At 51.7% G+C, this 15,434-nt stretch overlaps 7 protein-coding genes across 7 annotated transcripts; 4 read left to right on the forward strand and 3 right to left on the reverse strand.

Moving 5' to 3' along the window:
- Window positions 1–1,299: 1,299 nt before the first annotated feature.
- N7506_006283 (glycosyl hydrolase family 79 C-terminal domain-containing protein) lies at window positions 1,300–3,045 on the forward strand (the record flags this gene model as incomplete). The annotated part of the gene is made up of 3 exons (XM_056955576.1): window positions 1,300–1,988; window positions 2,047–2,156; window positions 2,231–3,045. The coding sequence occupies 3 exons, from the start codon at window positions 1,300–1,302 to the stop codon at window positions 3,043–3,045; spliced, it is 1,614 nt and encodes a 537-aa protein (XP_056809910.1).
- A 276-nt stretch (window positions 3,046–3,321) lies between these two features.
- Window positions 3,322–4,756, reverse strand: N7506_006284 (uncharacterized protein; the record flags this gene model as incomplete). Its single annotated transcript, XM_056955577.1, has 6 exons — window positions 3,322–3,362; window positions 3,426–4,017; window positions 4,066–4,101; window positions 4,162–4,306; window positions 4,367–4,449; window positions 4,505–4,756. 6 exons carry the CDS (start codon window positions 4,754–4,756, stop codon window positions 3,322–3,324), a joined length of 1,149 nt encoding a protein of 382 aa, XP_056809911.1.
- Window positions 4,757–5,634: 878 nt separating this feature from the next.
- N7506_006285 (uncharacterized protein) lies at window positions 5,635–6,914 on the reverse strand (the record flags this gene model as incomplete). The annotated part of the gene is made up of 2 exons (XM_056955578.1): window positions 5,635–6,863; window positions 6,905–6,914. 2 exons carry the CDS (start codon window positions 6,912–6,914, stop codon window positions 5,635–5,637), a joined length of 1,239 nt encoding a protein of 412 aa, XP_056809912.1.
- A 142-nt stretch (window positions 6,915–7,056) lies between these two features.
- On the reverse strand, window positions 7,057–7,548 carry N7506_006286 (LSM14 family protein; the record flags this gene model as incomplete). Its single annotated transcript, XM_056955579.1, has 2 exons — window positions 7,057–7,393; window positions 7,526–7,548. 2 exons carry the CDS (start codon window positions 7,546–7,548, stop codon window positions 7,057–7,059), a joined length of 360 nt encoding a protein of 119 aa, XP_056809913.1.
- A 254-nt stretch (window positions 7,549–7,802) lies between these two features.
- N7506_006287 (WD40 repeat domain-containing protein) lies at window positions 7,803–9,073 on the forward strand (the record flags this gene model as incomplete). The annotated part of the gene is made up of 4 exons (XM_056955580.1): window positions 7,803–7,843; window positions 7,895–8,060; window positions 8,117–8,764; window positions 8,816–9,073. The coding sequence occupies 4 exons, from the start codon at window positions 7,803–7,805 to the stop codon at window positions 9,071–9,073; spliced, it is 1,113 nt and encodes a 370-aa protein (XP_056809914.1).
- A 448-nt stretch (window positions 9,074–9,521) lies between these two features.
- N7506_006288 (thioredoxin domain-containing protein) lies at window positions 9,522–12,030 on the forward strand (the record flags this gene model as incomplete). Its single annotated transcript, XM_056955581.1, has 5 exons — window positions 9,522–9,617; window positions 9,667–9,784; window positions 9,835–10,292; window positions 10,390–11,341; window positions 11,393–12,030. The coding sequence occupies 5 exons, from the start codon at window positions 9,522–9,524 to the stop codon at window positions 12,028–12,030; spliced, it is 2,262 nt and encodes a 753-aa protein (XP_056809915.1).
- A 1,592-nt stretch (window positions 12,031–13,622) lies between these two features.
- On the forward strand, window positions 13,623–14,606 carry N7506_006289 (CAP domain-containing protein; the record flags this gene model as incomplete). The annotated part of the gene is made up of 2 exons (XM_056955582.1): window positions 13,623–14,197; window positions 14,252–14,606. 2 exons carry the CDS (start codon window positions 13,623–13,625, stop codon window positions 14,604–14,606), a joined length of 930 nt encoding a protein of 309 aa, XP_056809916.1.
- Window positions 14,607–15,434: the final 828 nt, after the last annotated feature.

Genomic DNA, 15,434 nt, shown 5'->3' on the forward strand with positions numbered 1-15,434 from the left:
GGGTTGCATTTATTCGTCGGATGCCTGTGGCCTGATAGAATGTTTACTTCGTGCTCTGTACTTCAGAGTGCAGAATTCAACTTGACTCATTGCTTTCAATATTGTTTTGATATCTCAGATGGTGTGAGGAATGACCCTGACAAGCATCCACCTGAGCATGGCAGTTCCAAGCCACATCCCTGACGGGGTGCTTGAACCAGCCCCACTACGGAGTAGAGATTTGTGAATTGTCATGTTCTTTTAAGCTCCAAAGAACTCCCTAATTCGTGTGTGTAATGTAGAGAGATAAAAATGATATATCAAACCTTGAACGCCTGCGTCATGACATCATTCAGCCCCTGACCCTGTAGTGATTCGCAATGTAGCACTCCACTGTGGGTATAAGGCTGCGCTTTCCAAAGATTGTCGAATGTCCACAAAAATGAGAAGCTATTTGCAGATCAGTACTTTCTTCCACCTGGCCGAATTTGTGTTACTACCGTTTCACCATCACGCGCAGCCTGCGTGACGAACTGCACTTGAACCGTTTCCAGTCAGTGCTAATTGATATGCATCTGGGCAGATGAAGCGCAGGAAATTGAGACCTCTTTGTTGACCAAAAATTTGGAAGTTGTAATGGCAACAGCTGCAAGTCGCATCCCTGTCAATCCACCCCAATTAGAAGGCAACGATCCAGCCTGGTCGGTGCCCGGGCCAACTATCTGATCTTCAACTGTGTTTACCTCTTCCATTCTCCTTCACACGTCAATTGTAGTCAGGTTTTGTTCCTTACCCACACTCTGACGGTGGATTGAAATCGTCACCATTGCATTGTGTTGTCAATTCTTGAGCGTTGAATATTCCCTTCAGCATCGCAGACTTTCACCTGGAACTATACCGCCGTTTTGAATTTGTAGCTCCGGATGATCGGCGAGCTTGTAGATCATGATGAACGCGCGGCGCAGCTTCTCAATATTTATGCAAAAAGGAGAGCTTGAACTGATGCCTTGCACCATTCTCTCCACAGCCCTCAAGGCCTGTCGAGTCAAGCATCGCTCTTCGTGCACTAGCCTCAAGGAAAGTACCCACACGGAACCAAATGGTCGAGAATCCGAGAGACCGCCTCATAGGTTCATGGCCTCTGGTGTGGAAATAACGGTGGAAACACCCCCAGACGTGCTTGTTCAATTTGTGGATCAAACCCCATGGCGAGAGAAACACCCAGGGGTGCCTTGTAAGATGCATGATACATAAGGACGGATATCCCACAATATCAAAGAAACTTAAGCTTGCTTCAAACATTCATTACACTCCTTCAAAATGCTGTCTTCACTTGCAGCTGCCGCTCTTTTCACTGCCCTCGCACAGGCAGATAACTCACACACTCTTTCAATCCAACAAAGCGCTCCTTCAAATGCCACAGCCGTCCCAGCAGACTTCTTCAGCTTCAGCTGGGAAACCGCCTACCTCCCAAGTTTCGACAACGACTTCTCGGAAAACATTGTCAACTCTATATACGCTCGCATGAGCAAGCCCATCATCATTCGTGTCGGTGGTACAAGCGGCGACTTGATCAAAGTCGACCTCAACCAAGATGAGACTAGACGCTGCGTATCAGGGCCCTCTTGTCCATACTCTAGCCAGGATACCTGGAGCGTAGGAAAGAGCTACTTTGATGGATTCCGTCGCTTCCAGAACGCCACTATGACCTTCCAAGCCCCAATGACACCAGTCGAGCCCAATAGCAAGGATGGCGACTGGGTTCCCAATTCCATGGAATATGTGCGTGAAGCATACAATGCCCTTGGAAAAGATCGTGTCAATGCCATTGCGCTCGGAAACGAGCCGGATTACTACTCGTATGGCGTCGAGCAGTATGTTGAGCGTGCGTTGACGATCGAGAACCGAACTATTGAAATGTTGGGGTTGGAAGGTGAAGATCGACGTATCTTCGAGCTTGGTGATATCGGGTGGACAGTCATCAAGCAGCGTGGTGATGACTTTGGCCTGTGAGTGAATGGATGGGATGATGTGCTTGTTAACGCTCGCTGACCATTATGATGACAGACACAAGGTCTTCACCAATGATCTCAATGCGAATGGCTACGGCAAATACGCTGCGCAGCATTACTATCAGACCGATATTGGAGGCCCATATGACAACGATGCGTTGCAAGGTATGCTAGAACCTTGGAAGATGACACTGAAAACCTGCTTTGAGGGACCACAGCTGACACACTGTCTTATATAGATCGACTCATGAACCACCACGCCATCGCTGAACGCTTCCCTCTTATCCAAAAAGGCATCGAATTCGTCCACCAGGAAGACAGCAAGATCGACTTTGTTATTTCGGAACTTGGCGCCGCCCTGGGTGTTCCTCCCGTCAGCTGGGCCGGAGGTCTAGGCGCTGGTCTGTGGGCTGTCGACTTACACCTAACAGCCATGTCGCGCGGAGTGAAGCGCGTATCCAACAACATGTTCGAAGACGCACCCGACTCATTCTGGATCCCCAATGACGAAGGTCAATTCACAACCGGACCCTCGGTACAGGGTATCTTCCCCTCTGCTGCATTTATCACCGACTTTGTTGGCAAGGGAGAGACGCTGGGCAAGGTTGTTGAGGTTGAGGTTCCCGGACAGCCACAGGACTTCAGTGCATTTGCTATGTACGATCTCCAGACCGAAGAGCTGGCACGTGTTGCCCTGGTAAACCTGAATGTGTGGAATGAGGATTCGAACCGACCCCGAGGAAACGCCTCTGTGACCTTGAATGTTGGAAATGGAGTGGAGACTGTCACCGTCAAGCGCCTGCATTCCGACAAGGGATCTGCCGGTGTTGGATTCGACCAAGGCGGTCCTGAGCACAATGTCACATGGGCTGGAGAGCAGTGGTCTTTCAAGGTTGACGAGGGCAAGGGACACTTCCCTACTGGTAACTCAGTTCAAGAGACTGTTACTGTCCTGAATGGCCAAGTCACCGTGGCAGTCCCTGACAGTGAGGCAGTCATTGTTTATTTCAATGGCGGTTTGCTGGGATTCTTGGAGCAGGCGTTTTCGCTCTGAGCGGTTATATTTCATTATCCAACCTTGTGTAAAATCTGATTACTCCTAATTATACATATTTAATTCAAAATATCACCATCTTCTTCACATTCACGGATGCTCGTCTACACTTATCTCGTCTTGTGGCTCGTAAAGATATCTTTAATATTTGTACCCAACTCTCCAAAAATCTCTCACTCATGGAAACACGAACCTATCGTGCCCAGCACCAAGAAATTCTCAACCAAAATAGAGCCACTTAGCATGGTCTCATGTAAACGTCTCAAAAAATAACAGTTACAGGATGACAGTTGCATTGGCATGCGACCCAACCCCACCTGATAAACCGTTAGTCCAGCCGAAACACAAAAATAACCTCAAAGATACAGCATGATACATACCAGGCATGTTAGCCGGAGCACTAGTCAAAAAGAAAGTCCACTTTCCCCTGGAACGGCACTTATCCGCCAATTTCTCCAAATCCCACATCTCGCCAATCGGGCAACCCCAGAGTGCCAGCAAATCCTGATGCAGATGATCCATCTCAGGAACAGGCCATGCCTCAAAAGTCGGAGAGTCACCTGCAACAGCCGCAAAATAGCAATCATGCAACCAGTCACGGATAGCAGGTTCGCGTGCCAGTCCAGCAAAGCATAAGTCATCGTGGGACCGCGTTGCTGCTGCATGTCGTTGTTCGGGACTGAGCTCGCCGTACCGATCTACGAAGCCAGAGCGCACGAGGAGAATGTCTCCGATACGAATGTCGCCGCCCTCGGCTTGAGGGCGGAGGTCGATACCTTGTGAGGTTGCACAGGCTTGCAACTCGGAAAGACCAATGCTATGAGTCGTATAAGGATCATAGGCCTTGTTGTTGGTTTGGGCGTAGTGATAATAGTCCAGAAGGATTCCACGACCGGCAATTCCGTGGACTGCCCAGTAATGAATGCTGCAGCGGTGATTGGGGGCATCACCTACGAAGTCGGTGCTTTTGGCCTGTGCGAGTTAGATCTGTACGGGAAATTTGATGATGATGCAGCATACTCCATTGTAAAAGCATTTGCTGCCAATGTGGCCAACCTGATAAACATGTCAATTTCTGAAGACGTAGACTTGACGTCTAGGGAAGATTTGACTTACATGCCGAAATCCATCCCACTGTGTTCCACTCTGCGTGTTCATTGTGTATGTGTCGTCATACGCAATGCCTTCAATAAGCGGTTTAATGTTGTGCTGAAACACCTCACGGTCGAAAGCTGGTGTTTCAGGCACCGTGAGAGGAAGGCTAGGTATCAATTGTAAGTACAACCTTTGGTTCGATAGGATCCTGCAGCACGAAACCCACTCAAGTCGAATCATCTCTCCGGTTTCGATCTCAGCGGCAGAGGCCTTGACTCTCTGCGGCGTCAAGAGGTTCAATCTACCCAACTATACCGATCATATCAGCCGTGAAGCCATGTATGTAAATGACAGGTGAGCTCACTTCATCATCTTTCCCCCAAACCCAAGCAGCGCCATCAGGAGCATCGGGTAACTTTGGAAGATTCTTCCGCGTGGGAAAACTTGTAGAATTCGGATTCCACGGTAAGTGGTCGGCGGCCTGAGTAGACATTGTAGTAGGAAGTTGCTTGGAATCACAAAATTGACCACGGACTGGGCTCTTTATATGCTCAGATATGCCCGAAAGTCTGGTAGTGGAACTGCGGGACATGGCAAGGTGGCAATGTTTCTCCATCAAATTGTGACATGGCGGGGACCGAATGAGGGCCACGGTTAGCTCGTTTGGACCGGTGGGTCGTCATTGGGGTATGCTCGACTGCCGAGGATATTGCAGGTATAAGCTTTGAGGGGTCTCCGGTCCCCGAGGCTGCAGTTAAGACATATATTTATGCGGCCCCCGGACACTTCATCAGATGTGCGGTTTGCCTCATACGCTTAAAAATCCCAACCAAGGACACACAGTGCGGGAATGAGATGCGAAGAATCTCTCCACCTGGACCCACCGAATGGCGATGGACCCGGGACGGTGTGGCTTTTGACCAGGAGACACTAGGAGGGACTAAGAAGACTATGGCTGAAACGCCGTGGTTCGGTTGGATATACTCATACATTGTATCAAAAGAAAGCATACGGAGTAGAGAGAATGCGTTTGAGGCTAAGTAACCTCGATTTTTTACCTTTTAAACTAGGTCATTGAGACCTCTGATGGTACACACATAGGGAAGCTCTGCAATTGGAATCCCCAGTCTATTCACTGCAAGCAAGGGAATCCATACATCGGCCGTTTTCTGCGTGAAAGCAAAGGGAATAGTCTGATAGCCACCAGACCCACACCAAATCCAGGATTTTCAAGAAACACGCTGTAGAAAGGGTATGCGTTGACAAATACAAAGATAACAATAAACACCACCATTGCTAGTCGCGGAAAGTATCGAGTGGCCAACCCTGCCTGTATGCCCCTGGGCGCCAGTTTCCCATTGCGCCGGAGAGACAATAAAAAACATCAACAGTGATCATTCGTTTCGGTCATAGGTCTTGCCATCCCACATGTGAAAGAAAAACAAAGAAGGCAAAAGTTCAATCATCGCTGGAGTACATCAAAAGAGGACGGCTTTAAACCTGCGAGGGCACACCGGTGGATTCCGAGGAACCTTGACCACCACGCATACCACCACGGCCACGGCCGTAGCCACGACCATAACCACCACGGCCGCGGCCGCGGCCACGACCACGTCCGCGGTAGTTGGGGCGGTAGCCATCGACGCTGCCTTGTCCAAAGGTTTCCATGTTGCGCTTCTCTTCTTCTCCGCGCCATTCACGACCGCCAACACGAGCTGTGTTTTCCTCGCGGTCGCGAGCTTCGCTGGAGATGTTGTCGAAGAAGGAAGATCCGCGGTTGTAACCCGGGTTGGAGGAACTACCACCGTTGGACATGGTTTCCAAGGATTCCGCTTCCTCGGCGGCGTGGGCCTCAGCTTCGGCAGCAGGAACTCCCGTAGCAATAGCCTCCTTGACAAGATCTTGCTTGTTGAACTTGGCATTGGCGGTTTGGAAATCGTAATCGGACTGGGGCACCTCGATCTTCTTGTGCTGCTGCTGAGGACGAGGTCCACCACGACCACCGCGAGGGTGCTGGTGACCGGGGTGCTGGTGACCACCCCGGGGAGCACGGTTGTTATCGTATGGGCGCATGTGACCCATCTTCTGTGTGAGTCCGTCAATTCCACCGTCGGGCTGTCCAGATTGCCTTTGGGCACCAGGCTGGGGAAGCTTGGCCATGGCAGCAGCGACTGCGGCGGTAGCGGCTGCAGTGGCGTCGGTGACTTGCTGGAGGTTGCCGCGAGGAGCGCTGGGAATTTGGGGAACTGGGGCGGCCTGTCGCGGGGCTGCTATCGGGATGGCGGGCATGACTCGACCACTCTTCTGGGGAGCAGGGATAGGAGCGGTAGCTTCAGCCACAGAGGGCTTAGACTCGACTGGCGGGGTGGGGGCCTTCTGGGCCGCGGGGGTTGCGTTGCGGCTGCTGGCCTTGTCTCCAACCGGCAGTTCAGAGGTGGGTTGAGGTGCGGGGGCGGCACCAGGTGGTCCCGGACGCTGGGGTCCAGGTTGCTGGCTGGGGTCAATGGGCATGGGAGGTTGGAATTGGCCCGGGCCCGGGGGAACCCGTGTCCAGGAGGAGGGTACCATCCAGGTGGAGCGCCGTAGGGAGGGAATCCGGGACCAGGAGGGAATGGAGGAGGAGGTCCAAATCGCTGTCCGTAGGGTGGGTAGAAGCCCTGCTGGAATGGAGGTTGTTGGGGGTATCCCGGAGCTGGTACCGGTGGAGGGCCTTGGGAGAGGTTCTGAGGCGCCGAGTCAGGTCCCTGACCAGGTCGTTGCATACCCTGTAGCATTTTGGTCAGCTTGGTTGGCCTTGAAACAAAAAAAAAAAGCCCGAGGCAGAGGGATTGATCATCAGAAGGAAGGCAACGGAAATCTCTACACGGTTTTGCGCATTCAGAACAGGTCTGTGAGTTTACATCCGAGAATTTTTCGTCATTTGATCAATCCGCAAAGCCACAAGTGACTCATTGTCGCAAAATGGGATGGAATCGTTGTCTGTGAGGCGAGCTCGACGTCACTTACTCCGAGGATGGCCGGGTCATCTGGAACCGGAGGGGCCTCCGGCTGCGGAGCCTCCTTCTCCTCCTCTGAAGCGATACTAATATCCTTTACATCACTTCCACGGAAGACAATGTATTCGTAGACGCTGGTGGAGGGAGGCACTTCGGTAGCAGGGTTCCCCCGGCGCCCTTCGGAGCCATATGACATGACATTCTCGAGAGCTATCGTCGAGGCTTCGGGATTGATTTCGTGAAGAGTGCCGACATAGCTGCAGGAGGGTTAGCCGGGTTGGATGATGAAATGGGATCAACTCACCGAATGTCGCTCTTGGAGATCAGGTTGAAACGTTGACTGCCAGGTGTTAACTTGGAGCTCTCGCTTTGACCATGTTCAAACTGACCCAATGAGGTGGTTCATTTCCATGATGGCGGGATTGCGCGAATTCGCGCGGAGAGACACAGGGGATGAGAAAGGGGAGGGAACGAATAAGTATGCGGGGATGAGAGATAGATGAGAGGGGAGGGGAGGAGGTGGAACGAAAACCCTGTGGTTTTGTGGTGGATTACGGGCTACGGGAGACCTTAGGAGCTCGGATAGCACTTTTGGCACCATTTGGCGGGGGAGGAGTTCATGGGGAAAATGCTTTTTCGACCCGATCAATCAGTCAAAACATCACGATGACAACATCCTCAAACCGTGATCACTTCTTTCAGACCTCGTGAGGTCAACACCCATTATTCTTATCTTGGTTGGGACTAATTTTCATCAGCGCATCTCTGGATGACCAGGAGCGGAAGGATGCCAAGTCTCAAAACACCAATGGAAATCCTATACGCCTTCAGGGCAAGATCCTGGCTGTTCGAGCAGACCCTCTCAATGATGGAGCCATATATGTCGCGCAAAGCAATGGCAGCGTGAGAAGAATCATCCTTGCTGTAAGTGCAGTTTGATCCTCTCCATCTGCTCATCATAGATTCTTATTCTTCCACAGACTGGAGAGACTGCCAAGATCTTTGCAGGCCCAATGGCACCAGTGACTAGTCTCTGTGTCAGCCCCGACGGAAAGCTGCTGTTTGCCGGATGCTGGGACAAGGCTATCTGGAGCTGGGATACTGCTACTGGCCAGCAACGCCAGAAGTATGAAGGCCATAACGACTTTGTTCGAACAATCACTAGTGGAAGGTTGCGTGGAGAAGATCTACTTATCTCTGGTGGAGCCGATGCTCAGGTTCTAGTGTTCAATATCAGTTCGGGGCAGCGACTGGAGACATTCAAGGGTCATGCCCGGGGCATCCAAGACCTTGCTCTGGACCCTGAGTCCGAAGGCTCGCAACCGATTGTGTTCAGTGCGGGTAGTGACCGCGAGATTCGTCGATTTGATGTCTTCGGTGGCGGTTGTACTACCGATCCTCTTCTTCCTCATGACACTAGTGTTTACAAGCTTGTTTTCGACAATGATGGCGATCTATGGACTGCTTCGGCCGATAAGACCACCAAATGTCTCGTCAGAGAAGATGCATGGAAGGCTAACCTAACACTGGATCACCCTGACTTCGTGAAAGATGTTGTCGTCCACGAGACCGGCGGATGGGTCGTGACGGCATGTCGCGACGAAGAAGTTCGAGTCTGGAACCGATCGGTAAGAACTGTCCTTGAACTTCTACTGTGAATGGTACCTAACTTCTTATAGACCGGTGCATTGCATCATACCTTCTCTGGTCATTTCGAAGAGGTCACTGGTCTTGTCCTCGTGGGCTCAACGGTTGTCAGCGTGGGAATTGATGCAACTATCCGCCAATGGTCCCTTCGCCCCGATGAACTGCAACAGGCAGTAGACCTCGCAAAGAAGTCTGCTGAAGAAGAGGAGGAAAAAGAAGCCCCCAATGCTGAATCCTTGCTGACAGCAGAGGAAGAGGCAGAGTTGGCAGAGCTAATGGGAGATGATTAGATGATGTGATACCCACTTGTATTTTGACCATGTACACATAGAAGCATTGGAAGTGCATTGATACTACATAGAATGTGAGACATACGCAGGAACAAACATGTGTTACATGCAGTGTTGCATTGGCACAGTTTATAGACAGAAAGACACGTGACCCGACCTTCCTGATGCAGCCATGACGCACATTGTCGATCCCTCCACGGGCCGATCTCTCGACTTCGACCACCCCGCTTGGAGCGCTTACACACACTTTCTCCGACCCCGGCTCATTTGCTCCCCAGGATTGATTGACCGGTGTACTACGTCCTCACACATACTTGCACTATACTTAGCTCCGGTCACTTACGAACGGTGCTCGGACACTATTGGCACTGCCGGCTCCCGCTAGTAGCCCCTCATTTTTGCTACCAGCTGCTAAGTTTAGTCTCCGCAAAAGTCTTAGTTGGCCAAAATGGCTGCCTCTATCAATCATGCACACCCTCGCCATAATGCACCCGAGACAGGGTGCAAGTTGGTCAATCGGTTGCAAGAAAGCAAATCCCCTTATGTTAGTAATTGTCTTCCCTGGCTTTCTTCGCCTAGCTGACAGATCATAGGTCCGAGGGCATATGAACAACCCAGTAGCATGGCAAGTCTGGGATGCAGAATCTATGGAGCTGGCTAAGAAGCACAACCGTTTAATATTCCTCAGTATCGGTTACTCCGCATGCCATTGTGAGTTGAGATCCGCACGCTGCCGTCAATAGTCTTCTGACGTTAATCAGGGTGCCATGTCATGGAGAAAGAATCGTTCATGTCGCCGGAGGTAGCTGCGATTCTAAACGAATCTTTTATTCCCATCAAGGTTGATCGTGAAGAGCGCCCGGACATTGACGACGTCTATATGAACTACGTGCAAGCCACAACAGGGTCTGGCGGTTGGCCATTGAACGTCTTTTTGACGCCAGATTTGGAGCCGGTGTTTGGAGGAACTTACTGGCAAGGCCCTAATTCACACACCTTCACCGGACCCGGGGCAATTGGGTTCGTGGAGATCTTGGAGAAGCTGAGGGATGTTTGGGACACCCAGCAGCAACGCTGCCTCGAAAGCGCTAAAGAGATCACCAAGCAACTAAGAGAATTCGCTGAAGAAGGGACACACTCTCAGCAAGAGGAACGCGATGGTGACGAGGACATGGACATTGAGCTTCTGGAAGAAGCATATCAGCATTTTCGCTTCGCGGTACGACTCGATCAATGGCGGATTCGGCCGCTCTCCTAAATTCCCCACGCCATCCAATCTCAGCTTCCTGCTCCGACTCAATGCCTACCCTTCCCAGGTCACAGACGTGGTAGGAAAGGATGAGTGCGAACAAGCAACTGCTATGGCAGTCACCACGTTGGTGAACATGGCTCGTGGTGGACTTCGGGATCACATCGGCCACGGGTTTGCACGCTACAGCGTGACGATGGACTGGGGTCTTCCTCACTTCGAGAAAATGCTTTATGACCAGGCGCAGCTGTTAGACACATACGTCGATGCTTTCCGCTTGACTCATGACCCCGAGCTCTTGGGCGCAGTTTATGATTTGGTCGCCTACTTGACAACCGACCCGATACAGTCGCCCACCGGAGGGTTCTTCTCATCCGAGGATGCAGATAGCTACCCCAGTGCAAACGATACGGAGAAGCGAGAAGGCGCCTTCTACGTTTGGTCACTGAAGGAAATTACTCAGGTTCTGGGCCCCCGCGATGCCCCCGTTTGTGCCAAACACTGGGGTATTCTCCCCGATGGCAACGTCCCCCCTGAGTATGATCCACACGATGAGTTCATGAATCAAAATGTGCTGGCCGTGAAGGCCACCCCAAGTAAGCTCGCGAAAGACTTTGGACTCAGCGAGGATGAAGTGGTCAGAATCATCAAGGCGGGAAAGCAAAAGTTACACGGTTATCGTGAACGTACTCGCGTCAGGCCTGATCTAGACGACAAGATCATTGTGGCTTGGAACGGACTGGCGATCGGTGCGCTTGCCAAATGCAGTGTCCTCTTCGAAGAGATTGAAAGCTCCAAGGCTGTCCATTGCCGGGAAACTGCCGCACGGGCAATCAGCTTTATAAAAGACAACCTATTTGACAAGGCTACAGGACAATTATGGCGAATCTACCGCGACGGAAACCGCGGAGACACACCAGGTTTCGCCGACGACTATGCATACCTAACAAGTGGTTTGCTGGACATGTATGATGCCACTTTTGACGACAGCTATCTCCAGTTCGCCGAGCGACTGCAAAGTAAGTACCGCGCCACGGGTGTTTGATAGGCGGAAGCTGACGTGCAAACAGAGTACCTGAACGAATACTTCCTTGCCCAGACGGGCTCTACTGCTACCGGATATTACAGCACACCATCAGTGACCACCCCCGGGATGCCTGCTCCTCTCCTCCGTTTGAAGACCGGCACCGAATCAGCCACGCCCTCAATAAATGGAATCATCGCGCGCAACCTATTGCGTCTCGCTGCCTTACTCGAAGATGAGACCTACCGAACCTTGGCGCGACAGACTTGCAATTCTTTTGCTGTGGAGATCATCCAGCACCCATTCCTATTCGTTGGTATGTTAGATGTGATCGTGGGTCTGCAAATTGGCACCCGCACCGTGACAGGTGTTTTCGCTACAGCCGACCTCTCATCGCTGCCTAATCCTCGTGGCGACAGTCTGAGTCGCAATGCCGAGCCTGTCTCTGCACGCGACCTGATCCGCCGGCGAGTCCGGGCTGAGGCCGGCGTGGCCGTCTCCTCGTCCATCGCAGTGACCTCTCTCGTTGACATCCGTCCCTCGCATCTGAAAGACTTTGTGGGGAACGAGTCGTTCTGGCTCAAAATGCGCAACCCGCTTTTCCAAGAACTCAAGGCTGCCGAGCCCGCCAAAAACCATCTTCTGGTCTGCGAGTCTGGGCGATGCAACACTATTGAGCTTTAGGCGAGTGTGTCATTTTACTTGTCTTGGCCTGAATTCTCTTTCTGTGGCGTTTTCTTGTGGCGTCTCTCTGACCGTTGGTCGTGTTTGATATTCCAAGGTTGGAAATTTCGATAATTTTGAAGATCGGATCGGACCTGCAGAATCTGGATCTGGACCCTGCGGTTCGGGTAGTAATTTTACGATGTAGAAAATGAGATCATGGAAACGTGATGTGTTTGGAAGTGTTTTGAGTTCCCCTATAGCCGCCCTGTCTCACTTTGATGCCCGGGGCGAGTGACGCTAGGCGCTGCCAGGCCCAAAAGGCCTTAGCCTCCCGAAAATTCCGGGTTGGCGGGATTGTTTGATTGGCGTGTCTCTCTGCTGCATTTATGAGAGTGTTGGTGCCAATGTTTCATTGTCGCTCCACTTTATGAAGGACGATCCTTAGGCATTATTGGAACCTAATTAGCTGGAAAACAGGGAACTGAATTTACTTTTTTACTAGTGACGGCTGAAGTGCTAACATTGTACAGGGTATGGAAGTATAGTTATTAACAATATGCTCTGTACGGAGTAACCGACAATGTAATTGAATCTATAGGGCTCAGAATGTTTGCGATAGAGAAGAATTAATCTAGGCTGAAACAGGGACAATCTAAGTCAGATCAGCCCGTGCAGACTGCCGAATGGGCCTCGAAGCCAAGTTTCTTAGCGGATGGCCAAGTGGAGCCGGGCGTGTCTGAATGTTGTGGCCAGCGCTAAGATGATTGGCACGCGCAACGGGGCGAGGAAATTATAGGGGCTTGGCTTGTCCCCTGGGTCTGGATCTTTTTTGTATACTCCATGAGACTCATCTGATACTTCTCTGACCGTTTGAATTGCCCTTTGAACCTGCTTTAATTACTCCGTACTCCAGATTTCTCTATCGAATCCTCTTGCTGAGACTAGAACGCGCGGCTCTGATCGAGTGGATCCTAGATCATTAGCCCTCAATTTTTTGTGCCATCCTGAACGTTCAAAATGGAGATTACCAGAGTCTGGCCTCGGAGAATATTTGATTAAGGTCCATCACGGTTCCCCCAGCCATCGCACACCCACCGGGGACCAATAGGATTGTCTCGTAGAGCGCGTCTGGAATGCTGCATGGAATGTGCCACGCTTCGGTATGTACGGCCTCAAATGTGAAGAGGTTGGAGGATTCTCCAGACCAGAAGGGAAAAACAATAAGTAGTGTTCAAAGCCGTTACAATCGACGGCAAATAAAATTAAACGACCAATCTATCAAAATTAATCGACGAAAGTGTCTCATTTAAAACTAATCTCCCTGATCCCGCACGGCCCCACGGGTCTCCCCTTTCTACACTATTTACCCTTCCTCACATCCTCCCTTCTCTCTCTCCCCTCACGCTTCACACTCTTTCCAGCCCTTTCGCGTGCATCTTATCTTTCTTTCACTCCTTGAAGAAAGAAGGTGTTGGGCCCGTCACTCATTTGATCCAAAGCGCCACTCACTTATCGTCAACAGTCGATCTGTTTGACCTATCCCGAATCTCATCATAACTTCCTGGGGAAGTTTCTTCTATCACAATTTCTGATCTGTGACACGTCACAAAATGCGTTCTACTCTGCTCTTCGCCGCTCTGGCTGTCGGTGCCTGCGCCAAGGTCGTTGAGAAGGAAGTCTACGTGACCGATTGGACTACTGAGACCGTCACCGAGACCGTCACCCAATGGCCCACCACCACTGCCAATTCCGCCAACTTGGTCAAGCAGGACACCGCCGTGGCCGTTGCGGATACTGCTCCCGCTCCCGTCGTTTCGTCTTCTTCTTCCACCTCGACCTCGACCTCCGCTCTGCCCACCGTCGACCTGACCAAGAAGACCACCGCCGAGCCCGCTCCGGCTGCTGCCACTGAGGTGGAGAATGCCGCCGCCGCCGCAACCACCTGGTTCTCGACCACCTACTGGTCTATCCCCGCGGAGCCCGCCGCCACTGAGGCTCCTACCTCCCTGTCTACCTCGACTTCGGCCGCTGCCGCTGCCACCCCCACCAACGCCTACCAAGAGACCATCCTCTACAACCACAACGTCCACCGCAGCAACCACTCCGCCAGCTCTGTGACCTGGTCCGGCTCTCTCGAGTCCAGCGCTCGCACTCTCGCTGAGCGCTGTGTTTACCAGCACGACACGTGAGTATCCCTTGTTACTTGGTTATCCGAAGACCCACACTAACATATCCCTAGTTCCATTGCTGGTGGTGGCTACGGTCAGAACATTGGCTACGGTGTCGGAGAATCCGCCATCGGAGAGATGATCACCAACCTGATGTACAACGACGAGATGATGTTCTTCGCCGACCTCTACGGCAAGGCCTCCCCCGACATGTCCAAGTTCGATGCCTGGGGCCACTTCTCTCAGATCGTCTGGAAGGGCACTGAGGAAGTCGGTTGTGCTACAGTCGTTTGCCCATCGCTCGGCAACGCCGGTGGCTCCAACGTGCCTTTCACCGTCTGCAACTACTCTCCCGCCGGTAACTACGACGGCGAGTACGCCGACAATGTCCTCGCCCCCAAGGGTGCCGCTATCTACAGCGCATAAGCGCCTCGGGACCAGAAGGAGCTCATGATTTGAGGAAGTCGTATCAGCAACGTGTGGAATGATCTATCCCCGGACCATTTACCTGAACCCCGACCTAGTCCTTCCTCCTAACATGTCTCCCCCCAGCTTTGTGCCATGTGATAGTGTGTTACTTGACTTTACTACCTTCTTGATGTTTTGCATGTCCTGCCTCGATCAGGTGGCCTCCTTCGGGTTGCCAATCGAGAGGACGGGCATTCTACCTCTTTGAGGTTGGGTCTCCGTCAATTGGGGCCTCATACTGTATGTATGCAAGCGTGTCTGGCCCGCCTCTTTTTTCCTTTCGGGAGGACCCATGGCAATGCAGATACTATTGTTCAATTGTGAATATTCTTCTTGTTTACCCCACGACGTTCATGTCGGGGTCATTTGTGGATAACAAAATCTCCGGCGTCCTTTTTGTTTGTGAGCGTGATGTACTGCGTACGACCCAAGCGTGATGAAATTATCTCAACCCAATGACTGGAATTGTCTTCCATCGTAGAATTTTTGTTTACTTGTAGCCTCGAGTATGACGCCGTTTGTAGATCACGTGACTCGAAGCTTCCCCCGCATGGCCGGCTGCGTCTCCCTTCGCCCGAAACGTCATCGGCAGCCCAAATGCGCATGCCGATATACTTCATTTTCCATTCCCGAGTGTAGCCTTTTTCTGCTTGTCTACGGATACACGGTCAGCTACTTCCGCCGCACCGAGTTCTCGTTTCTTTTAAGCTCGTCTTTTTAAAGTCATTCCTCCTTACTCCGATTGCCATACAGCACTCCCATTGGAAACACAGCCACAGCTTTTGC

This window comes from Penicillium brevicompactum (assembly GCF_028827555.1).
Source record: "Penicillium brevicompactum strain IBT 35665 chromosome Unknown utg000005l_segment0_segment0, whole genome shotgun sequence".
Lineage (NCBI taxonomy): Eukaryota > Fungi > Ascomycota > Eurotiomycetes > Eurotiales > Aspergillaceae > Penicillium > Penicillium brevicompactum.